Source organism: Trachemys scripta, chromosome 13 (genome assembly GCF_013100865.1).
Source record: "Trachemys scripta elegans isolate TJP31775 chromosome 13, CAS_Tse_1.0, whole genome shotgun sequence".
NCBI classification, from domain to species: Eukaryota; Metazoa; Chordata; order Testudines; family Emydidae; genus Trachemys; species Trachemys scripta.
Window position 1 is genome coordinate 35,687,275 of NC_048310.1, and position 26,347 is coordinate 35,713,621.

Sequence of the window (26,347 nt, forward strand, 5' to 3'; positions counted from 1 at the left end):
GTTTCCCCAGGTCCTAATAAATCTAAAGCCCTCTTCCCTACACCATCATCTCATGCATGCATTGAGATCCTGCAGTTTTGCTTGTCTAACTAGCCCTGTGCGTGGAACTGGAAGCATTTCAGAAAAATGTGACCATGGAGGTGCTGGACTTCAATCTCTTACCTAGTAGCCTACATTTGGCCGCCAGGACTTCTCTCCTATCCTTTCCTATGTCCTTGGTATCTACATGTACCACGACCACCAGGCTACTCCCCAGCACTACACATAAGTCTATCTATGTGTCTCAAGAGATCCTCAAGCAAGTCACCATGTGGTTCTTCCCATCATCGTAAACCCAGCTATATATGTTTCTAACGATGGAATCCCCCATAACTATTACCCTTCTCTTCTTAATAATTGGAGTTCTCTCCCCCGGAGAGGTATCCTCAGTGCAAGAGGATACCATTACATCATTTGGAAGGAGGGTCCCAACTATGGGATCATTTTCCTCTGCTCCAGTTGGATGTTCTCCTTCCCTGAGACTTTCATACTCCCCAACAGCACAGAGGCTGTCAGAGCACAGGTGGGACCCTGTGTCCCATAAAGTCTTATCTATGTACCTCTCTGTCTCTCTTAGCTCCTCCAGTTCAGCCACTCTGGTCTCCAAAGCCCGTACATGGTCTCTGAGGGCCAGGAACTCCTTGCACCAAATGCACACATATGCCATCTGCCCATAGGGCAGGTAATCATACATGCTGCATTGGGTGCAATAAACTGAATAACCTCCACTCTGTTGCTGGACTTCTGTATGTATTCGCTTTTTTACTCCTAAAGCTCGGTCCTTTGTTGAGGCTTTGATCCCACAAACACACTACAGACAACAAACTTACCCCAAGGGTCATGTAATCGCTCCTCCTTCACCTGGAGAGCTCCCTCACAAAACTCCTGTTAGCTTCTCCTGTCCGCTAGCTCCTTGGGTCGCTTAGGAACAGGCTTTTTAAAGCCCCTGGTCTTCCTGAGTAGCCCCGCCCCTTGGTTAAGGGTTGATAGGTGCTGAAGGGCTTAGGGATCAAAGCCTCGTTAAGAAGCTCTCAGCCTTGCCTAACAGGCTGCTAGGCTCAGCACACGGTCCCCCAAACAGACTATACGGTATATTTCAGTCAAGCAGCAAGCACACCACAAACACAAACACACAGTGTGGAAAAAAAAAAATGCACTTAAAAAATATTTCTAACAAAATTGAAAATGTTAAGCAACCTAAATATAAGTGTTACTATTACTCGCTCATAATTTACACTGCAAAGTGTTTTTCCTCAAAATTAGGGCACATGCATTCCGCTGCCCTATCATGACCAACTCCCCCTCTGAAAGGGCTGGGGACTGATTTTAAAAGTCCGGTGCATATATTTAAGAAGTAAAATATGACTGAGTCCCATTGCATTTACTAACTAGACAAGAAGAGAGTTCTCAATTGTTTTGAAAGAAATAAAGAGTCAATTTATTTGTATTCAAGACACTAAACCTAGTTCTCAGTTTCCCATCCTATTTAAGTCCTCTGGTAAATCCTTATCATACAATACCAGGGCGATTTACTGATGTGATTCAGATGTTATCTGTACACTTCATCCACACATCCTGCAGTTACAAAAAGAAGCGTTCCCTCTCCCTAAAGCAACTGAACCATTTCCTCCCCCACAGATTGCACACAGTTCTCACCACCCACTGACTAATGAATCAGCACACTAAACAGCAGCCACAACCACCACTGTGACAAACTCAATCCCCCAGGAAATAATAGTCCCTAGTGAAACAGTATGCCCCCTTCTCTTCTGTTTTCTATCCTATTCCAGCACACTGGACCAAGATGCATTCCTTTAAAAGACACTCAGCTCTGACTCATTGCCCCAGTCTCGTCACATGCATCTCTTCATTCATAAGTGTTCGGTCAACTGCCTGTTTGCTGGTTGATCACAATAATTAAATTCCAACGTTCATCCCACCTGTCTCTGAATCATACCCAACACTGGCTATTTAAAACAGCAGTCTCGCCAATGGTTTAGTTTACTAAATATTGTCTCCTGTGTAAGAAATATTTATAAAATATTTGGTCCCAGTGAGAGAAATTTCATAAGGTTAAGCTCAACTTTGTATCAGCTCATCTACTCAAAACCTGGTTTATGTACAGGGCCCACTAGTTTAAAAAGTACAAACTCTGTTCAAGAGAAGCAAGTAAAATATTCAGTTAGGAAGTTATGTATCCATCTTTAGCTTTCAATTACCTTAGAAAACCTAAATGTTTTTATACATGTTTACTTGCATTATCAACTTCTATTAAAGTCCTCAAATATAACATGTGGCAACATCATTAGAGAGTCACAAAGCTTCTTACTTTACAAGTTGGAGAATATACTCTCGAGGCCACTTGTGAGGTAAAAACATGTTAATACACTTTGTATGATAGCATTTATGGCACTAAATGAGGGGATGGGAACTTTCTCCGCCAATATTTTCATAGTTTTAAGATGAATTTATGTAAATTAGGAAAAAAATGCCCTTTAACTTAATTTTTATTTTAAAAAGTAGTACTTGCATATCATTAAAAATAAATCCTTTTGGTAAAATAGGATGGGGTACAACAATAATTGTGACATGCAGATTAATTAGCAAAGTTTAAAACAAGTTTATAGCTTAAGAGCAGTCAATGTAAAACTCCTGCTTCAGATAATACTTTTACATATTGATCATTCACACAAATCTGCTCAAAGAAACTAAGGAAAAAATAATCAACAAGTTACTGGTGACACACAGAACTAATCAAAATGTCTGTTAGTTTCATTATGCACTCTGTGCCAACTAGTTTTCTCCAATAAGGAAACAGTACATTAAGGTTATATTAGCAATCACTAAAAGATGCAGGCTTTTACATTGTTGCTATGATCAACACTCTAAGATCTAGTTCTCATTGACTCCCTTCAAATGGACGATATAAATCTTGAACAAATTTTTAAACACATATTAACCAGTCTATTACTTAAAACTATTTTGGAAAAGTAAAACAAATTTTAATTAATGAAGATTTGTAGTTAATCCCTAAATTATCATTTGAGAAAGTAATTCTGGCTATCAATATTGAAGACCATGGTGATAAGAAAACAAAAATAAAGAAACTGGATGGCACACTGGACTTGTACACGATACACCAAGATCCAAATATTGATTTAGATCAAGTGTGACTATGTAATTGACTAGTAACTTATACAATACACCCTGCTCGAGACAATGCTACTAGTTCTTCACTATCATTATACCAAGTGAACTCTCAAATTGCTAAATTATGTCAATGTGCAAGGTATTTTTTTTAAATCTTATTTTATTTGGCATTCCTAGACAAAAGGTTGAAATTAATCTCTCTGACCTCAGATTCTTAGATGTATATATTAGCTGGTGACATTTATGCAAGTGATCGTCATATACAAATATTCTAAATTCTGGGTTGCTTACCTAGATCTTTCTAAACAGAGGTGTTACATCATGGGTACTCTGAACATAGATTATATTAACAAGTTCATTCTTTTGAAAGTTGTCTGTTTAAAAGAAAAAATATAGTTTAATCTCATAATCACTTAGAGAAAATTCTTAAAACAAAAGTCATCTTTTTGAAAGCTAAATTTAGCCAAATTAGTGACTTAAATTTGGTCTTAAAAACAAATCTCATAAAGATGAAAAGGAAGCTACTCAATTCCTGACAAACTCGGCCCCATCTCCAATTGGTATGACTTTTTTCCCCACTCACTAAATGTCACCATGCTTTGTAGACAAAACAGTAATAATTTTACCATGGGTATTTTCCCTTTTTCATTGAGCCACAGTAAGCCAATGAGTCTTGTTTTTTCCTTTTTTAAACATCTTCCATAATCTCATAGTACAGTGTCTCCCCATTGATTAAATCTGGTTGCAATTCTACCATTTTCCCCTTTGCATTATGTCACTTACACCTCATATCCAAAACACAGTATTAATTTTGTAAATCACATTCCACAATTTTTATAAAGCTAGAGTTCAAAATCAAAGCTTATATTTAACTATGCGCCATTAGCCTTGGGCAACTAAGGAAACCCCGAAGAAACATATGGAAGTGAACTTTATAGCACATTAGCGCTTAACATGTACATGTTGGACTGTCTAGTAGAAATTATTCTAGCATTTTATATAAAATGAGAAAAATTATATATTGTTTTTAAAAACAGCATTTCGTAATTCAATATTTCAGGACTAGAAAAATTGGACATTTTGAGTTTGGCTGAATAAAAAAGGGATAAAATACTCTTTAAACAACTGAATTGCGAACTTTCCAGAAGCCCTTATGAATTGCTAATAAACTCTAGCACAGTTTTGCTAAAATTTGGGATGGCAAAATATTAAAAATATTTGAGCCTAGTGTTAAATATTTCATCTGTAAATTATTTAGACAGCTCTTTATATCTAACCGAGTCAAAGTGCTATTTAACGTTTATAAATTCTGGAGAGTTTTCCCTCTCCCACCATAGAGCAAAGGATTCTGGTTTTGTACCTTGGAACTTGATACAGCTAAATTAAGAAACACATGGTTTCCAGGAATGATATATGGTGAATCAACTTCACCCTCTACATTCTCAGAAAAGTGTGTCATTTAGTTTTAACTTAGGCAGGTGATAGACTCACTGCTGAATTCAACACTCAAGAACAAGGAGGGAGAACAGTGCTAATTTTCAGTAGTTTTAGGTGTGCAATGGGAATATTTTCGCACACAAATGAATAGATTCATAGCTGTCCATTTAAATGTACAAATACTGAACTACTTTTGATAATCAGGCTCAAAATGCTAACTCTTCAGAACATGAATATTGAAAAATGCTGCAATAATTTCTATCCAAGAATGCCAACACTATAGTAGCATTCCCTCAGTATGGCCACTCAATATAAAAATATGGATTCAGATTCAAAGTAACGAAGTCTTATAAGGGTATTTATTCCAAATCCTGGAGCACTGCCCAAAAGCATGTTCCATAGCAAAAGCCGATGGTTTGTCATTAAGCAACTTAGCAACATTTAAATGGTGTCTGCTTTAATTAAAAAAAAAAAATCATTTTTCCAGGATATTATTTTTTAAAAGTATTTATGTATCTCAATATTAATGGAGTGCCATTCATTTTTACTAACAAAGTAATATTCATTTGTCAATTCCAGCTAGAAAAACACTTGTTTCAAAGTTCACAACTGTGACAGACAACTTTCCATATTGCCAAAATAAGTCACTGATACATGAGAGTTTTGAGACTATAACAGGGTTCAGAAAAGAACTAGATGAGTTTATGGCGCATAGATCCACCAATGGCTATTAGCCAGGATGGGCAGGGATGGTGTCCCTAGCCTCTGTTTGCCAGAAGTTAGGAAAAGGCAACAGGGGTTGGATGACTTTGATGGGGTACCTGGCATTGGCCACTGTCGGAAGACAAAATACTGGGTTAGATGGATCTTTGGTCTGACCCGGTATGGTTGCTCTTGTGTTCTTATGAGTTTGGGTTTCTGAGACGTAAAGAAACAACAGAAAACACTTTTCCTGCTACAGTGAATGGCATAGAATTTTCTAATGTAGCTTTTAGAAAAGTGAGAGTCATAGTACTATTAGTGCAATTTTATCTTTTGCTACTACAGCGACTATGTAACATGATACTTTTTCCAGGACTGTTAAATGTTTGGTTAAAATAAATAAGCTAATTAGCAGTTTTAATGAACCACACAATTGGTCTGAAGAGAACTGCTAACAATAACAGAAAAGACACGATTAATAAAATTTTCCAGTACTACAGGTTTTATTCCTCGATTAAAAACCATCAGTGCTATGTTTAGAAGTCGGTGGAGAAAATTAAATTTTAATTGTACCGAAACTGTATTCTTAAATGAGAGATAGTTACTTCCCCATAATTATTTTCTGAGGTGATACAACCTGATACAGTAGCATTCTGGAATACAGGTACCAACATGCAAACCTGGAGGTAATTCCCATATTCAAGAATTCTGAACTGTTGGACTGAGCATGGGGCATACATTATATTTGACCAAACCCTGAAAACAAAAGCTAAAGTAAGACAAAAAGGCACCCTGATGGCTTATTCTCTTTACAACCTCAACAAATAGGCCCACATTCCCCAAAAGTACAGTAAAACAAAAACACAAATCCCGCTCCAAAACATAGTAAAATACAGATTGCCACTGAGACAGCGAGGATTAAAATGCCTGGATACATTCAGATTAGCAGAGATGCTTTGGGGTTATCCAAAATAAATCTTTTGAGCATCATCCATTAAATTACAATGGCTAGACTCTATAAGGAAAAGGCTTTTAAACTTAAACCTAACCCTCTCTACTACACAAATGGCAGGTTTTGAAAAACTGAAATTTAAAATTTTAACTAGGCACAATACATATGTTTTTAAAAGAATAATGCTGTCATTTTGACACTATTAAAAAGACAAATGCTTCTGCACTTCTGTTAAAACTAGGCTTGGCAGAATTTGATTTTTATTTTTTATAATTTCAATGGATATATTGATTTTTATTTTATCTACCATATATACTCGTTCATAAGCCGAATATTTTTGGTAAAAAAGTGACCCATCAAAGAGCGGGGGTCGGCTTATAAACGGGTCTACACCAAAATTTGAGGATTTTAAACTCTATGGAATCATTGAATTGAATATCTAATACAGGGATCTGCAACCTTTGGCCCGTGGCCCGCCAGGGTAAACACCCTGGTGGGCCGCGGGCCAAAGGTTGCTGATCCCTGATCTAATACATTGTAGTTTTGTTTACCTGGAGCCCCTTAGGTCCCTGTGGCCACGGTTCGCCGTTCCCAGCCAACATCCCGAACCGCTAGCGGCTTACCCTGGTGGGCCGGGAGCCAAAGTTTTCCAACCGCTGAAATATAGGGTCAGCTTATGAAAGGGTCATACAGTTTTTGCTATTTTTACCTATCCGTTTTGGGGGGGGGGTGTCAGTTTATAAACGAACGGGCTAATGAACTAGTATATACAGTATTTAAATTTTACACAGGAAATTATGGGGGGGTGTCAATGACAGATGTTGAGATTCAAAAACTTAAAAGCTTTATAACCACTAAAATGCAAACTATCAACTTCACAAGTAAAGTAAATATCCTTAAATCAAACTGTAATAAGTTTTCACACCATATTTTTCTTACTTTGCCTATCTGTAAATTTTGATCATCAATAGAAATATTTTTGTTGCTTTCTGGGTGTACAGTGAAATCAGCATTTACGGATAAAAATCAAATATTTCCAAGTCTAACTCTAACACTGCATACATTTCACTAACAAATCATACTCACACAAATAAAATTGTGCTGTTTTCTCCCATGTTTAGAAACATTATATGCTTTCTAGATGGAAAATTACAAAAAATTGGCGAGGAAATTTATTTTCAATGTTTTAAGATGATATGAGAATAACAGAATTACAAATAAAAACTACAAAAAGGGCTTCCTCTAACCTAAATGTAGAGGATACAAAATTTACAAATAAATTGCAGCACTCCCCTTAAAGCACTTATACATGGCAAGGCCACCATGCTTGCCAATTGGAATTCTGCCACACATCTGGGCAACAGACTAGTGAGGAATAATCAATGTTCTGCCCTACTCTGGAATAAGGTTGTACTCAAGAACAATAGTGCTTTGGCTACTAGGAATAAAATTGACTAGGATGGCATTATGGTAGATAGCATTTGCCCTCAAGAAGTGGGGGGATGGGGAAGAGAAGGCAGGCAGCTCGGAAACACAGCAAAAAGATAAAGGGATAAACAAGAGATGTAAGTGAAACAGGAGTTATCCCCAAACGGGTGCAGTGTGTTTTTTTTCCCCACCAAGAACATGGAACACCAAGGTTCAAAGGCGAGCTATTAGATATTTTTAGTCTGTTAGACTACCATTTCTCAATTGGTGAAGTGAACTCAGAAGCGCGTAGCAAGGGAGCACCCATTAGAAAGAATGTTTGAAAGAATGTTTGAAAGAAAAGAAAAGCAGCAACTATGGATGCTAGTGGGATCGAATAGGGGCAAGCAGAGGGGCAAAAACCATCAACTCACTTCCTCTGCCCCTTTAATTATCATCCAATCCCTCAGCAACTTTTCAACGCCACTACTTCTTCTCATGTACAACTCAGCTCTGGAGGGCATGAAGCGATACTATATAGACCATGCAAGCAGTTCCACCAGAGCGGTGTTCACTTAGGAAAGCTGAAGGGAAGAGGATAGAACCCTTACCTATCCATCCCTACAAAACAGCACAGAAAAACTGATGGCTGGAAAAGCAAGTTGAACTTTTTAGATTGCATGCATTAGTTACTTTTCTCTCTCAATCCATTCATTTTGGTGTACTTAAATTTTACTACATTCGTTTTGAGAAACTTGCAATTAATTTTTCACAAAGCAGGTCATGGGACAATTTCTTTTTTTAGCTTTTGTAGTTTGCAGATCAAAAAAGGTTGAGAGCCACTGTAATAAATGCCATGAAATACAATTATTTTGTTCACCCTTTTTAACTAAAATTGTCATATATATGGAAAAGCCCAGGCTTCTCAAGGAGATGGGCAAAAGGCTTCTTCATGCCTCCTTGGAAACGTGCTTCAAACATTTTTGGGGGGAGAGGGGGAAGGAGCGGGGTGTGGGCTACAGCATTCAAATCCTTGGGTTTTCTGCTGAGACTGCCCAACAAGAGTGCCAATTAGTGACAATTATGGTGATTGTGTCATTTGTAAAACTGCCCTAGGAAACGTGAGAAACTGAAATTTGTTTCACATAGGCCACAGAAACAAATCAATGTAAATGTTACTATATTATGCTGAAAAGAGAGAGACACAAACAGTTAAAAATGACCTGTTTTGCTTATAATTGTTATACTATTTTACCCCACTTCCAAATCTTATATATTGTTGAATACATGGTTAAATAAGGAACTTAAGCACATATGGTACACAGAATCTAATGTAGGAATATTTATTCAATAAATGGTATGGTATTAAGACAAATTAATGCAAGTTACTCAGTTTTTGTCTTTTGTACTTTTTGTAGCTATTTAGCTTTCATCACCTAACAACATTTTACAGCATCTTGCTTATTCTGCATAGATGACAACCAGCTTCTAATGAGGAACATTCCCAACAACGGCTGGGAATTTTCTTTAGTAAATCAACAAAGTAGTTATTTTCCACAAAACTGTTTTAGACACCAAGCTTTTTATACCTCAAATTCCTGAAAAATTTACTCTAGTCAAAATAATAAATTAGATTCATTTCAGTTTTGTATAGACAAGAGATGGTCTGAGGAGAATTTCCCAACAGTGAGACACCATTAACAAATTTTTGGGGTGGATTGATTTCTTAAACTCCTATGCAGCACTTACCACTTCCTGACCTCCCCACCAACCACTCAATTCTTGACATTAAAATAAACTGACACAAGCTACACTATCTCAAAAAGCAGTTTAAACTAAATGCACTTAATAATTGGGTCTTGATTTCCAGACAAGTTGAAGAAAGATTGAGAATGGGACAAAGCGTTTATCGAGATTCTTCCATAAAGGAAGCAAAGGACCTGCCTGTACATGATCTGTTGTATCTTCTGATAACTGTCTTTAAGTTCAGCCAAAGCAAATGGAAATGCTAGTTTTCTTGTCTACTCTTATCTTCTCTACAAGCCTGGATCCTGGGGAAGCAGAGGAAATGTATGGATTTTCTACTTAGTCCAAACATCTGAAAATATAACAACCAGTAAGCAGGAGACGAGATAATCCTTACATTGGCAAACACCTGTAGTTGCCATAATAATCCTCAGTACGAGAAAAGTTACTTTGTTCCTATTTATCAGGCACAAAGTATGTTGTGGTAGGCCAATAAGCTAACCTGCTTAACTTTTTAGCTGAATATATACTAAGCATTTAATTGCTTATATCATGCAAGAGATCTTCATTTTACTAAGGGCTGGGCTACACTGGGAAAAAACAAACAAAACAAAACAAACAAAAAAACATTCATCAGCATAACTACATCTCTCAGGAGCAGGAGCTGCCCTGGTGCCTGGAGCTGCAAGCGCGTGCCTGGGGCGGCAAGCTGCAGGTGTCTGCCTGCTGGTCGCTGTGAGGGCGGCAGTCAGGCGGCCTTCGGCGGTGTGCCTGTGGGAGGTCCGCCGGTCCCGCGGTTTCAGCGGCAGGTACGCTGAAGCCACGGGACTGGCAGATCACCTGCAGAAACGCCGCCGAATCCGTGTGACCGTGGACCGCCTGCAGGCATGCCACCAAACGCCGCCTGACTGCCGTGCTTGAGGCAGCAAAAAGCATAGCTGCTTCTGCTCAGGAGTGTAAAAAACCCCACACCCAATAGATGTAGCTATGCTGACCTAAACTCCACTGTAGACAGCGCTAGGTTGGTGGAAGAATTCTTCCATCAACCTAGCTACCGTCTCTCGGGGAAGTGGATCAACTACAGTCCCTCCCCGTCGCTGTAATGAGTGTCTATACTGAAGAGCTACAGTGCTACAGCAACAAGCATAGACAAAGCCTTAGAGTTCTTTCCTTTAAAACGATATAGTGTATCCTCATCAGAAGTAATCCTTTTACTCTCTACATCAGTGGCATCCCTTTGCTACCAGCTTTGCTAATATTCAATAGCTTTTACCATCAAAGGACACAAAAAGGAAGATTTTTGAAGCAGCCAAACAGTTAGGCCTCCAGTTTCCACTGACAGTCACTGGAAATTGAGTGCCTAAGTCTCCTAGGCTCCTTTAAAAATCCCAACCAAAATAAATGAACATATACCAGTTAAAGCGTATCTGGTAAATCAGTCCAGTTCTATGGCCCAATAATTATCCCAACTACTAGTGTATTCCAATACTCAATCTGGATGATACAATAACTTAAGATGCATTCCAATAATTTACAGAAAAATCATTTTAAATTACCAAGGTTTTTAGTAGTAAGTGTCTAGATAACTCATAGGTTTGCACAATTCCTTTAAAAAGGTGGAGGTATTCTTTTAACTGAATTTCACAAAGAGCTAGACTCAGTCAAATCTTTAATGAGATGAAGCTTTTACTTCTCTCCTGCATTGAAAAAAATAAGAAATCACACAACTGCAACAATTCTGTCTAGTAAACAGAGGCCAAAGTGTGAACAAAGGAGAATCACAAAAAACCCAAAGATTGGATTTCCCCCCCAAACCTATGCTGCAAGCACTTCAGGAACTATAACAATTCATGCAACACTCATAAATCTTATAGTTGGCTCCCCACTATAAAAGTTAACTCATACAATTATTCTATTTTCATTCTCATTTTGGCAAATATTAGGAAGCTAGAGGCCGGTATTAGGAAATTTGAAGTCTTGCCTTTACAGCGTGGATGGCCGAGTTTAGACCACCAGAAAAAGATGAAACATATAAAATGCTACTGAATAAAGTGGCGATTCTAAAACATGTAATAAAAGTTTGAGTTAAGGAAAAAGCAGTTTTATAAATTGCAGACATGAAGTACTACAGGGACATAAAGGGTTGATAGGAATCTCATGAATCTCAGTAAGTATGGAGATGCTAAAGAAGTTGCTAACCTAAAGTTTTTGTTCTGAAAGTGTTTCAGTCTGCAATGACAACATTACTGCATTTACGCCTTATTCATAACTCTATGAAGACAAACTGCTGTCCTTTCACTGCTTCAGCTACTTAACAGCAACCCTACTGACCAACAGCTGCATCACAAAAAAGGGAAAAAAAACCCTCTCCGGCTGCACCATTCCCTGATTCCCTTCTGGGCTGTGGGAGCTGCAGGGAAAGCAGGATAGGAGATTGACAAGTTCTGTCCAAGTCAATGGGAACTGAATATCAAAGGATAGTTACCCCATGCCCCAAGTATCCAGAGCAGCCCAAAAAAGAGGAAAAGGAGAAGCAACGAAATCAAGAATAAGACAGTTATTGCTCCCTGATTGTCTGCCACAGCCTTGGTACATGTTAAAATAGTCTGGAGGAGGGAGTGGCAGTTCCTGAGTAGCAAAAAAGTATTAATTGTGAGCCCCTGACCTTTCTGAAACAATACCTTGGCCCTCATGCTGGAAATTAGATATCACTGAATTAAATGGACTTGCCCAAATGTCACACAGGAAGTCTACAGTGCTGGGAACTGAACCTGGATTTCCTGCATTCTAGGTCAGTGGATCAATAAGATCATCCTATCAGAAAAATCTTTTATGAACAGGATTGTGCGCAAAGGGACCAAGTGCCTCGAGCATAGAAACCTTCTAAGCAAGCTCCAGATGTAAAGCAGGATGGACGTGTAGTTACTACAGATCTGATTTAAAGGACTTTGAAAGCCCATTCCTAATCACAGTTCCTCCCTGGACTTCCAGCTAAGTAGAGCATATTAGATGTTCTGTGTGCTACTCAAAGGCAGTGCTGTTATGACCACACAGACCTAAAGGTCTCCTTGTGAGGAGGCGCACCATGGTAACATTGCCCTTGGTGAATCCTACTGTTCTTTCACCAGTGGGGTCAAATAGTGACAGGACTGTTGTAACACTCAGCTCAGGGCACCCAGAACTGTAAACCACTATGTTACCTCGCTCTGCTGCAACAAGGGAGAGGTTTACTGGCATTTAGACTGTACATCAGCTCCCTGTCACTCAAGTCTGCCCACCTCACTAAAAGTTCCAAGTCACTGACATTCTTATCCTTGCCTCGCTGGTAACATTCAGTTCCAAAGTTCCCCAGAGATGTCTCTCTGCAGTGTCCAGTGACTCTCACTGGATACTCACAGAATTATCAAGCCTGCTGCCTCCAGAGAGACAGTGCACACACCAACTGCTGGCTCACTGAGGACCCATTCTTTATCTTAATATATAGCACTAAGATAGGAATACGTTTATTTATAAAGAACAGATTTAAGTAATACCAAGCAAGAACTGAAAAAAGAAGAAAAAAAAAAAGGTTACAAACAAAACAAAAAAATAACACTTCTAGTACCTAAAACTTAATTCTATCAAGCTAGGTCTCTGCCCAACACATTTTTTCACCTTAAGTTACCAGCATCTCCAGTCTTCAGGCAAAAGGATCCAAGGTTCACAGAACCAGAGTGTGCCGTCCCCTTTGTCCCCGGAGTGATGGATAACTAAAATTTGCTCCCCTTATATTTTCCAGAGTTCATTGCCTTTGTCTCAGGAGCCAGGAAGACCTCAGGATGTCAAACTCCGGTATGTTCCCCAGTGTGCTCACCAGGTTGCTTCTCCCACCGTTTGTTAGCTTGACTGCTTTGCTTACCCTTTTTGTAAATGTACTTTCATGGTCTATGGCTTACAAAACTTAACCCAGATGGGTAAATTGACATTCCTTTGTCTAGAGCAGACTTGTTTGCCAAGTCTGCCCCCACAACATATTTTAGGAACATATTTCCAACACACACACACACACACACACACCCCTATTTACACACCATCGGTATATACACATCATGCAATGATATTCATGACCAGCGTGTCACCAGTTTTTATATAACTTACTCAATACAATAACATTGTGTACCATCAGTTGATTCAATTACCTTCATACAAACTGTTAAAAAGACACAATAGGACAAGGTCTAGAGAAAGAATTTCTTAACACTAAGTGACTGGCTCTTGGAAGAGCTAAAGCACATAAGAAGAGGCTATTCTACTTAGTCTTAAGTAATACAGAGGAGTTAGTTGTTCTACTACTGTTAATTCTTGAATTACATCCTAAGAGCTTATGTTAAAAAGAAAATCTGACGCCATGATAAACTTTTTAAAAGGAGATTTCAAAAAAAATGAAGAAGCTAGTAAAGAAGGCCCTAGGTCAAATGAAGTAAAACCCTCAAACGTATGGCGGCTACTTAAGGAAACACTAATAGTACCTCAGAAGGCACCTTACAAAAAAAGGGAACCAGGAAGACAAGCAATAAACCAATATAGCTAATTAACAAGGCTTGAGAGGATATTCAAACAAAAAAATTCTGAAAGAACTGTACCTCTAGGGAAGTCAAACAAATATAAGTTACAGCAGGCTATATGTAAGAGGGAAATTAGGAGGATAAAAATGGATTTAAGAGGAAATAGGTATAAAAACAAACAAATTATTTAAATATACAAGAAGCAGAAAGCCTGAAAAAAAATGAGGGGTCCATTGGATTACCAACGGTTAAAGAGCAGTTAAGGAAGATAAGGACATGTCTGAGAAACTAACTCATTTTTTGAATCAGTTTACCACAAAGGATGTCAGGGAAATACTTACTACAGACCTGACCTTTTTTGGCAATAAAGATGAGGTACTATAAGAGACTGAGGTGTCAGAAAAATGCTGGAACAGACTGATAATTTAAAAAGAAATAAGTCACCAGGCCTAGATGATACAACTCCAAGAGTTTTGAAGGAGCTCAAGCATGAAGCAGCTGAGCTGCTAGCAAAAATATGAAACCCCATTAAAAAAGCCACCATACCAAAGGATTGGAGGATAGAAAAATATTCTAAATCTATTTTAAAAAGGTACAAGGGGTGATCTGGGAAATTACAGACCAGTAAGCTTTACATCAGTAAATTCGTTGGAAAGGTAATTAAAAAATGACTGAGTCCAACCAGCATGATTTCAGCAAAGAAAAGTCTGTCAATAAAGTAGTGGATAAAGCAGAACTGGTTAACAATTTATTTATTCTTTCAGCAGGACCTTGAGAAAGTCCCTCACAAGAAGCTGAAGAAACTAAGTCATGGTCTTAAAGGCACTGTCATGCATGAAAAACTGGGTAAAGACAGAGAAAACAAAATAGGAATAAATAGTCAATTTACATCTTGGCAAAAGGTTAACGGCAGGGTGCCTCAATGTGCCATACTCCATCCGGTGTTTAATATATTTATTAATGATCTCAAACGTGGCATAATTTGAAGAATGATGAATGTCAGAGGGACTTAAACTAGGTGAACGGCAGACAATGGCAATACTAATTAATGCAAAATGGAAGAAGAGATTTCAATTACTCAAACACTTTACAATGGTCTAAATTTACTATATGAACTTAAGAAAAGACACAGGCATCTTGGAGGCTGGCTGTGTGGAGGACCTCTGATCATGTGCAGCTGTTGTCAAAAAAAGCAAACAAAATGTTAAACTGCATAAGGAATGAAATGGAGATTAATATGGGGGAAAATATAAAGTTATGACTCAATGGCACAGCTTCCTCTGGAATATTGTGTGCAGTATTTGGTTGCCACACATCAAATACAGTGTTGCAAAATTAGAATAGGTTCAGAGAAGCATGACAAAAATGATCAGGGACAGAAAAACCTCACATGGATGGAGATGGAAAAGAGTAGGATATTTTTAACTTTACAATAATAGAAGCATTTAAAATATCAGAGGCTTCTGTTCTTTTTCTCATAATAGAAAAACAAAAGGGATACTCAATGAAATTAAAAGGTTACATTCAAAATTTATAAAAGGAAATACTTTCTCACAATACAGACCACACTGCCATGGCATGTTGTTCATCTCAAAAACAATGCAATATTCAGAGGCAGAGTCAACTTTTACATAGATGATAAAAATATCCAGAGTTACAATAGTTAATGCTAGCAAAGGGAATCTGAAAAGAAATAAAACCTTATGTTTAAATCGATCTCTAACTCATAGGGATGAGGATGAGACATTCATGTGGGCAGATTACCCTACATCTGCCTACTGTTGGGCTTCTTGAACCTTCCTGTGAAACATCTGGTGATGGCCACTGTCAGACAGGACCCCGGATGAGGTGGGCTACAAGTCTGATCCACTGTGTAACTCCTACACGTCTTTTGAGCTTTTTATTTTTAGAAGATCGTTGAAAGATTTTGTTTTATGATCTTTAGGCTCTAGAGGCCAATTTTCTGGAACGTATATATCCTTGTAGGTACAAAATAACTCAAATTGCATATATCTGTCTGCGAAGATCTATCCCCCAGAGTCCCAATAACTATTAAGGAATTTGTTATCCTTAAAAAGGCCTCGTATGTCAGACTCCTATTCTGTAGATAAAGAACAGGATGCTAATTCATTTTCCCTGGACAACAAACTGGACTCAACTATGGAATTTTTTTTAAAGCTCCTTTAGAAAACAGTTTAGAAAACTGTTTATCTGGAGAATAAAATTACATGATTAAGGACAAAAACTGTTTATAGTCGGCAGTAATGCACTTACAAATTCTGAATAAACTATTTCTGGGACATTAGTTGGTTAACCAAACGCTGTGAAACAGTAAAGAATTCTAGAATAAAAAGATTCCAGTATTTGTAAGTTTAACTTTATCTACATTCAGAATCTCAGAGTTATGCCTAGAATAATAATTAAATGACAGCTCCCTCAATGGCCTATATTTTATTCATATAATTAAAAACATGCCTTGCTGGCACAGCTCCAGTGATGAACAAACACACATTATGCCACTGCCTCAAGAGTTAAAGCTTACAAAAAATTGTTGCGTGGAGCTACAGAAATCACATGTCTGAGTGTAGAGACAGTTGAATATGTGCAAAAAAAAAAATCACAAAACTCCTTACAAAGTTATATAAAGAATAAGTGACAGACAACTAAACTACAATACTATAATGCCATCAGGTGCTTTCTGTTGATATCGTAACGCACTTCTACCCTGTTTGCTTCTCTTCTCAACATGCTATGGGAGCAACTTCACTTTAAAACAAGTTCTGTATAGTACAAGCTTGATGTCACATGCGATTTATAATAATGCTAAATCACACCCAGGAATTCGTGATTTATCCAAAGTACAGTATAATACTATTCATGTTTTACTGGATGATCTTCTACTTCTAAATGGCCTTAAATGAAAAAATATGGAAGGAGACTTAAATTTAGCCAAATATTCTGAAAGTTTACTATAAACTAACATGTAAAAAGCAAGAAGTAGCATACAGTGATGAGATTAATTCTATTTGGCTTTGCAGTAGTATATACTAAGTTCCTGCAAATCTGGTGGCTAAGTTTGCAGACAGTACAAAATTATTCAAGATAGTTAACTCCAAAGCTGACTGCAAAGAGTTTCAAAGGGATCTCACTAAACTGGGTGACTGGGCAACAAAATAGCAAATGAAATTCAGTGTTGATAAATAGAAATTAATGCACTTGGAAAAAACAATCCCAACAATACACACAAAATTAGCTATCAGGGGGTAGCCGTGTTAGTCTGTATCTACAAAAACAACANACAAAGGAGGCTTTAGAAAACCTAATATGTTTTCAATATATGTAGTACAATGTAATCTCTTCTCCCCCCAACCCCCATTTTGTAATTGATTTTCAGGATCTTTACTGTAATCATTGCATTTGCCCTGCAGAGGTAATGTTCCAATTTAGTCCTTGAAATATGGCTCAAGTTATGCTGCCAACCCATATTCATCTTTGCCAAATGTTTACTCATTCTGAATCTGTATGTGTTTAAAGAGCTTGGTATTCTTCTTGGTCCTGCAACCGCATGTCCTATCCTTTTAAATTTGCATTGCAGTTTTAATGTAAAGAGATGTAAATCCTGTACCAGAGAGGCAGTAGCCGTACTTGCAATTTGGTGGCACCTTAAAGACTAACAGATTTATTTGGGCATAAGCTTTCGTGAGTAAAAACCTCACTTCTTCGGATGCAGTGAGGTTTTTACTCACGAAAGCTTATGCCCAAATAAATCTGTTAGTCTTTAAGGTGCCACCAGACTCCTTGTTGTTTTTTACAAAATTAGCTGTTACCACTCAAGAAAGATCTTGGAGACATCGTGGATAGTCTTCTGAAAACATCTATTCAATGTGCAGCAGCAGTCAAAAAAAAAAAAAAAAAAAAGCTAACAAAGTTAGGAGTGATTAGGAAAAGGACAGATAAGGCAATAAATATAATGCCACTATATACAGCCATGGTATGCCTATACCCGAAATACTGCGTGCAGTTCTCGTCACCCGATCTCAAAAAAGATACATTAGAATTGGAAAAAACACAGTGAAGAGCAACAAACATGATTAGGGGTATGGAATAGCTTCCATATGAGGAGAGATTAAAAGACTGGGACTATTCTTAGAAAAAGATGACTAAGGGGAGGGATATGATAGAGATCTAGAATATCATGAATGGTGTGGAAAAAGTGAATAAGGAAGTGTTATTTACCCCTATACACTACAAGAACCAGGGGTCACCCAATGAAATTAATAGGATGCAGGTTTAAAACAAACCATAAGAAAGTACTTCCTCATATGATGCACAGTCAACCTGTTGGGGATGTTGTGAAGGCCAGAAGTATAACGGAGTTAAAAAAAATTAGATAAGATCACATCAAATAGGTCCATTAATAGCTATTAGCCAAGATGTTCAGAGTCACAAACCTATGCTCAGGGTCTCCCTAAATCTCTGACTGCTGGAAGCTGGGACTGGACAACAGAGGATGGCTCTTGATGAATTAACCTGTTCTGTGCAGTCCCTCTGAAGCATTTGGCACTGGCAACTGAGCTAGATGTACCATGGGTCTGACCTAGTATGGCCATTCTTAAGTTCTTAATTCACCCCTTTAAAAATTCATTCCAAGGAAACAAAGTTAAAAAAAATCATGGAAGTAAATTAAATTGTTTATTTTTGGAATAAGCAAAAACAGACTTCAGTTTGCTATGTTACAAGAAAAAATTCCTCATTCAATTATGAGCCAGAATCAATATTTTTCAGTAAGAGCCAAACTCAATTCATCTTGTTCACCAGAGAAGCCAGTACCCAGCCTTTCCCCCCGCCCAAAATGTGTTTTTTAAAAACTTTTGCAGGCTTCCACAGTACAGTAGAATAGGTTTACAAAAAAAACACAAACATGATATAGTACTATCAACTTGAACTCCAGTTAATTTCAAAATATGAGTTAAAAGAAACTTCAGGTACTACATTTGACCCTGAGTAAGTCCTTTGAGAATTTTTGTGCTTTTGCAATCAGATTTTCCTATTTATACTGATGTGGGAAAACCCAATAGGCTATTATATAAAACTTTATGAAATATTTCCTCGTCTTTCAGTTTTTTTTGTTAGTAGTTACGTGTAACAAAAGAAGGTTGAAAACAGATAGCGAGAGTTTTAAGTTGAGCAAGTCCCTTTAAGAACCTTTATAAAAAGAGTTATTAGAAAACAATAGTACAAAAAAGTTACCCAGCTCCGGGGGGAGTCCAAGAGTATATACACTGTCTGACCCAAAAGAAAAGTCTCACAAACTACAATGGCTTTGGATCAGGCCCATAGAGCCTACATAGTACAGAGAAACATATCTATTAAGCATTGTTTTTAAGTATTTTTCTATACAGTGAAACCATACATTTAAAAAAAAAAAAAAGTTCATCACAGTGACCTCTCAAACAAGTTTTCTGAGATGAAAGATACAACCTAAACACTAATAAAGTACCGCTGTGCCATTAAGGAATTTTAGTCTGTGGATCAACCATTTCAGAACAGCAAAACAGGCGAAGTCAGCAATTTATTTAAAGTAGTATTTATTCTTTATAATTTGTGATGGTGAAAGTCAAGCAAAAAATGTCTAGTGGACGAACAAGAGCAAGCAATTCCCACACTTCATATAAATTGCCAACCTGAACCCTGCCAAGGGAATGTGCTCAGTGAGACTAATGAAAATTTCTCTAAGATAACTTGCTAGTTAAGGTTTGTAATTTTAATGCAGTCCCAAAGGTGTGTCTACTGTAAATTAAAAACTAACAAATTGCAGTTGTTCCTAAACATTTTATTATGAAGAAGTGGGCTTCTGCCCTCCAAAATAAATGAAAGTTCATAGAAGGAAAGAACCAAGTATTACCCCACATACCTTTCCCCAAGTAATATAAAAAGTGTTTTAAAACAAGTTAAAATTAAATTTATTTTTAACAATCCTTAGAGAAATTTAGCAGATTTCATCTTAATAATTTTTATTAGTATTTTTATAACTAACTCTACTACGCATTGAACTGTGGAACATTAAGAATTTCAAATAATACACAGTTTATATTAAAAGCTCACTGACACTGCACATAAAAATCTTTGAATTGCAACCATTTCCTTCTTACCTTGCCTGCCTCTCTTTCAAAGTCGACATATTCCCGGGTCGGTGTCTGTCGCTGCTCCCCCTGCCAGCTGGCCGGAAAAAACTGGAGAGACAGATTGGTTCCTGTGGCCACAAAAGCCTTTTAGAAAAATCAATACAAACAGGATCAGGGAGCAAGACATTACATAAATTATGCAGGCAGTCATTTATTTTTACATCAGTTTATGTCTTAAGCCAAGCAGCATAGAGAATACTTAAAGTCAAAAACATGCACTCATCATTTTTCTTAAGTATTAAGTTACAAACATCTGATTCCATTTTGACAACATTTGCCATTGGCTGCTTTGGATATAAAATACAACATGGAATCAATACTTTCTTTCAAATCAGTTTTTGCTGACATTAGAATCTATTATTTCAGAATTCTGTCAGGAAATCCCGTACCAACAACTCAGTACCAAAACCTACTAAAAAAGTGCTTACATGTTGTAAAAAGTAGCATTTTTCCCAGTTAGAAGAACTTTCAGAAGAAAGTGAGTTGCAGAGACTTGTTACTGGGAGCACAGATTTTGAACAAAAAAATCCTATCTGTTTTTCACAGATATATAAATCCAGGAGGCATATTACCTGAGATCTAAAGACAAAAATGCAAGGAAAATATTTATTTACCCTTATTTTGCATGCTGACAGACAGATGAGCGAATGCACCATCTATGTACCCCTCCATATACTGCATAATATTACACTGTCAAGTTGTGAAATCTTGTTGCTACTATAGCTAGTGTGTGAGTGGGCAAACACTTCAGCGAAATCTAGATTAGTAGATGTTCCATGTATGAGAAATCTGTTGTATTCTTTCTCAAAAACTCGTGAAGGGACATTGACTTAATCTTATCAGAAATGAGAATCCTTGTATTCAAGTAAACCATGACCTTCAACTTCAACTGAAAACAAAGTTTCATTTTCATTCATAAGAAGTTTAGACTCATGCATATCACAGCAATTCAAACAGGGAAAGAGAGCTCCAACTTGCACAGCTGGGAGGGGGGAAAACAATGTGGGTAGAAGTAGAATTCTGATTCACTGTTTCAGTTATGATAGAGTACAGAGTAAATATGCATACACAGATACACACTTATACCAGAACATATCATTAAAATATCATTATATCAAATAGAATGTCTTGCAATCAAATTGCTGGACTAACTACCATTGTTCACTTAAATTTAAAATACTACTAATCCAGAAAACAGTTTATTCATAAAAACTACATAAAAATATAGCTCAAAATAGTTTGAATTTAGAGAGATGATTTACTGAGAGGAGCATAAAATAGATGTTTCCTCTAAGCAATGCAGAATTCAGCAACTTAGCGGTAATAAAAAAAAAAATCACTCGACTACACTACCACTTAACATACAGTTCGCTCTGCGTCATTTTGTATAAGTCATTGTAGAAGAAAGTGTCACAGGATCAATATCTCTCACTTTGAAAATGAAACCTGCTTTGCCCTGACATTTTTGTAGCAGAAGGAGACTAATATCCCATGATTAGGTTTCATCTATTGACTTTCTCTTATAAGCAGTTTTTGAGCATTCCCATTAAGCCAACACAGACAGTCATTAAAATTGACGACAGCAGTCACTAGTATCAAAGTGATATTGCACAAGTATATTAATCTGTTTAGGATACAAAACATTCAAAGAAAAATATTTTAAATAGTATAAACGTGCAGTAAAAAGCTTGACAGAAGTGTAACTTAAGGATATACTCCATCAACAGCTTCAGGTAACATGTAAACCGTAAGAACAGAACTAGAGCCATTGTCATCAGAACTCTGGTGGAGATTCCTTGTATTACATCATTTTCCCAATTTGTAGTTTTTTGTTTGCTCATATGTAAATACAATATTTTGAAAAACAATTTTCTAGATTTAAACACTCTTCTGAATCAACAATGCAGTAACACCAACACAGCCAAGCAGCTTTACTACCATTCTCTCAGCATTTTTAGCCTTTAAAAACTAAGGCTGTTATTAAAAACAAACATGCACACGCTAATACAAAACTCTGAAAGGGCTGAGCCAGCTGAATTTTGCAGCTTTCCAGACTGCACAAGTTTCTGATGGCCCCTGGATGCTAGCTTTAGCGGTAGTATATTCCATTCGGGGAAAAGTCACCCTAGCATGAAGCACCAAGAGAAGAAATCCTTACATGTATCCAGGAAATCATAGAAAAGCTTGAAGACGGGGAAAATAACAGAAAATACGACAGAAAATATGAATGCACACCAACGTCCACTGGAACTGTGCAGCCTTAGTCTATAGGCCAGATACAGGCTATCATGTGAATTTTTAGAAGCATTGTGTCCGCCCCCCCCAACCAATTATATTAGATCAATAGTTCATGTACAAAATCCAATAGTCCATCTAATGTATCATGTAAACGTGGCTGTTATTGCTATGTTTCCCCAACCCCCTCTCTCTCTCACTCTCACACACACACGCGCGCGAACACTATTGTGTGTAGGCTGGGGATGCCTCTCCTATTCTCCCAATCACCAGATAGGCATAACTGACTACTATCGGTACATACGTAAAAAATCAGTGATGTATTGACCATCCATCATCATTAGTGTTTTGTAGGGAGCTAGCAAGTAGTCTATAGTCCCATAAACCCTATTTCTGGCTTTCTGGCTGACCTCTAGAAAGGAGAGAGAAGTGTCTGGCAATCCAGGGCTTTTCAAGTTATTCCCATGTTGATTAGATGTCAGCCATGGAAGGAACTCCTGTCTTCCATCCTCATCAGGATATCATTCCCATGAGTCTGACTGCCATAAATGACAGAGCGAGTGGAAACCTGATGGTCATGTAACATCTAAACTGATATTATGCAGTCACAACAAAGAGGATGAACAGACCAACACATCAGCACTCTGATACCAAGGTTAGAGTGACTTCAAAATATGACAGACTTTCTGCAGGTCAGGCAGTCAGTGGTTGTTTTAGGTTGGATATGGCCTTTTAAAGCTCTTGGCTTTTGTCACAGTGTTCAACATTAAAAAAACAATTTCCACTTGAACTTAAAAGATTTACCATAAAAGATTTATAGGTGATTATAAAATATGTATACACAAGAGACCAAGTCTATTTAAATCTATCCAGAAAATATGCTTAACACAGGGTTTTGGGGGTTTTAAGTTTCAAAAGTAGTTTTATGGATCAATAGACTGTAAAGGTTATTGGTTACATTTATTTTTCTTTTCCAAAGGCCTTTTCATTACCTAATAGACTAGAAGAACTTGTTTAGAACCATTCAGGTTAACTGAGTATTTATGTACAGTAAGTGTCAGGGGAGTTATTTTACATGCACAACCACCACTTTTCGAAGATTATTGTGGCTGTAGGCAAGCTCTCTCCTCAAAATACACAAAACAATATACCACTGATAATTTAAGACTACATCTCAGTAATGACTTTTTTTATTTTAAAAAATTGTTCATGACATGATCACTTTGGTCTGAAGTTAGAGAACTGTGACCTTTGTATGACGCATTTATGTCCCAACCCCATCTTTATATTACCCTTAGACTACTTCTGGACACACTGCCATCAGAAGGCACAACCTCCCTGTGTAAAGATGAGAATAAATTCTTTATCTGTAGCAAATCATCTATATAACCTCTTTTACTGAATTAACTGGTTAGTTTTTAAAACTTTAATCATTCTGTACCCTCACTTTCTAAATGGATGTGTAACAAGCAATCAGTTTTACTGGACCAAACCAGATGTCTTAGGTCAAGAAAAGAAGAAGCTATTTCCTATTATTATAACAGACTGAAAAACTGTGTGCAACAGGCATCACCGGAGATTTCAAGGGGCAGAGTTCTGGCAGGGAGAGAGTGCAGGCATAGAAATAAGATGGTGAAGAGACAGTATTTCCCATTTTACAAAAATAACTCTTCACAAACCGTATTAGCTGTAACTAATTATAAGCTTAGATCTGAAGTTTTCAGTGAAGTGCTCAATTACAGACATATACTGTGCATTGCCACCAGTCCAGGAACCTTAAAAGACTAAAAATTTATGTTTTTCTCCATCCATAATTGTTTTCAACAGTAAACTTTTTAAAATATTAAAAAAATCATGCTCAATGACAATAATTTAAACAAGCCCAAGAGATTTGGTACGCAGGGGTTTGAATAATATCTACTTTTTTCTACAGATTCTCTATAAACCTTGCTCACTTACAATACACAATATAAAACATCCCCCTCTAGCTGTATTAGATAACTGTTGAAAACGGATAACTAGAATAATAGGAATCTGCTATATTAGAATACTCCCCTCTTCTATTCACAAATTAAAGTAAGGTGTATTCCACTATGTACACTGTGCATAAAAAAAATCTCTAGTTTTACTATGTAGTAATGTAGGTTTACGGTAAGTATATGGAAGTGTTTTATTAAGCCAGAATCAAAAAACAGGTAAATCCTCCTCTCACTTGAAATAAACCCTTAATGAAGAGGAAAACTCTGTCACCATTTTCATTGTTTTAAATAAGTAACAAAAAAATCGGTGACTTTTCAATATGAATGTTTTAAGGAACTGTACAAATAACCACATCACTAACAAGCATGCTACAAGATACAGATCCTATTTGAGAAACATCAAACAGAAATAAATCAGGAAATAAGTTCTAGCCACTTTTTGACTACATGGAGCCATATTAATCTTGTTTTACTTCATGGATGAGAGTGGTCTACTAGTACCATCACTAAGAAAAAATCCAATATTTAAAATTGTAAAGTTTAGTTTGAAACGTGCCTAATTTGGTTCAGAAAAGATTATTTACTCTACTTCAAAAAGCTTTCGGTGACTGCATTTTTTTTTCCATTTTAAATTTCACTATACCAAGGTTATTTACTAATTCATTTTAACCAAATGATAGGCTAGAGTTCAGAATAATTTCATATTAGTCTTATTTATTCCTGGAAGTCACTACTTCCTAGACAAAGGAATTTAAAGTTGAAATAAGTAGCTTATAATTTCAACATATGCAATGGTGAAGGAAGAACTGCCAATATACTCTCACAGATCATTTTGTTGGCTATAAAGTACTTTTTCACATACATAACACTACTTTTAAATCCTAATGTACAAGATACATATGTTTTTATTCCTCTAGTAATAGCAGAATTAGCTATTACTATTAGGCAAAAAAAGTTTTCTAAAATTAACTTTTATAGACGCAAATACTGTTATATGGAGAATATTAAATGTTAATGAACATTCATCTTCCCTTTCTTTTCTAGAGTACAGATATAACTAAAGCTTTCCACAACTGGGTGCTACACTTTAGAAGCACAACCACCCTATGTTCCAATGCAAGGCCCACTCCTTAGGGGACAGATAAGTAAATAATTGTTTAAATCAACATTCAATGTATTTATGTTAAGGTACTTGTTTACAAAGTATCCCTTGATTTATTTAAAAATAAGTCACAGAATACGTATTATGAATCCTACATACTGAAACTGATAGTTTTTACAAAACATTTCTACAAAACATCCCTCAAACAGCATCCACTCTGCCCCACCCATCCATGAGAGTTTTAAATCAATGACTTTAAGTGTTCCTCTTCCTTAAAGGTTTCAGAGTGGTAGCCGTGTTAGTCTGTATAAGCAAAAACAATGAGGAGTCCTTATGGCACCTTAGAGACTAACAAATGTATTTGGGCATAAGCTTTCGTAGGCTAAAGGTCTAAAACCCACTTCATCAGATGCATAGAGCGAAAAATACAGTAAGCAGTATATATATATATTCATGTGCTGTAATATATATACTGCTTACTGTATTTTTCACTCCATGCATCTGATGAAGTGGGTTTTAGCCTACAAAAGGTTATGCCCAAATAAATTTGTCAGTCTCTAACAAGGGCTCCTTGTTGTTTTTCCTCTTCCTTAAAGTATTTTTTTAAAACATTACTATACATTTTAGTTAAGCTGCTGGACAGAAAGACACATTTATTTCTTTAAAGAAGTGGCTGGATAGTTTAACTTATGCTGCTTGGGTTTTAGTTTCCCTTTTTTATTCCCATAAAGTGAAAACATGGTTGCCCAAACCCTTTTGCTGGTAGCAACAACAGTTATTTATCCAGTGAAGTTTTATGCTGGGGGGAGTTTAGGGCTGTCTAAGTTTGGCGATTAAGCGCCTGGCCGCGACAAGCGTCGGCAATTGAC

At 36.9% G+C, this 26,347-nt stretch overlaps 1 protein-coding gene across 3 annotated transcripts in view; it reads right to left on the bottom strand.

Moving 5' to 3' along the window:
* Window positions 1-26,347, bottom strand: part of CBFB (core-binding factor subunit beta) — a 77,241-nt gene that overhangs the window by 50,148 nt on the left and 746 nt on the right. For 2 of the 3 annotated variants that reach the window (XM_034788393.1, XM_034788394.1), the window contains exon 3: window positions 20,130-20,246. The exons of the other annotated variant lie outside the window; for it this stretch is intronic. In XM_034788393.1, coding sequence (XP_034644284.1) covers window positions 20,130-20,246 — 117 coding nt within the window. The remainder of the gene's footprint in view (window positions 1-20,129; window positions 20,247-26,347) is intronic. 3 annotated transcript variants of the gene reach the window in all.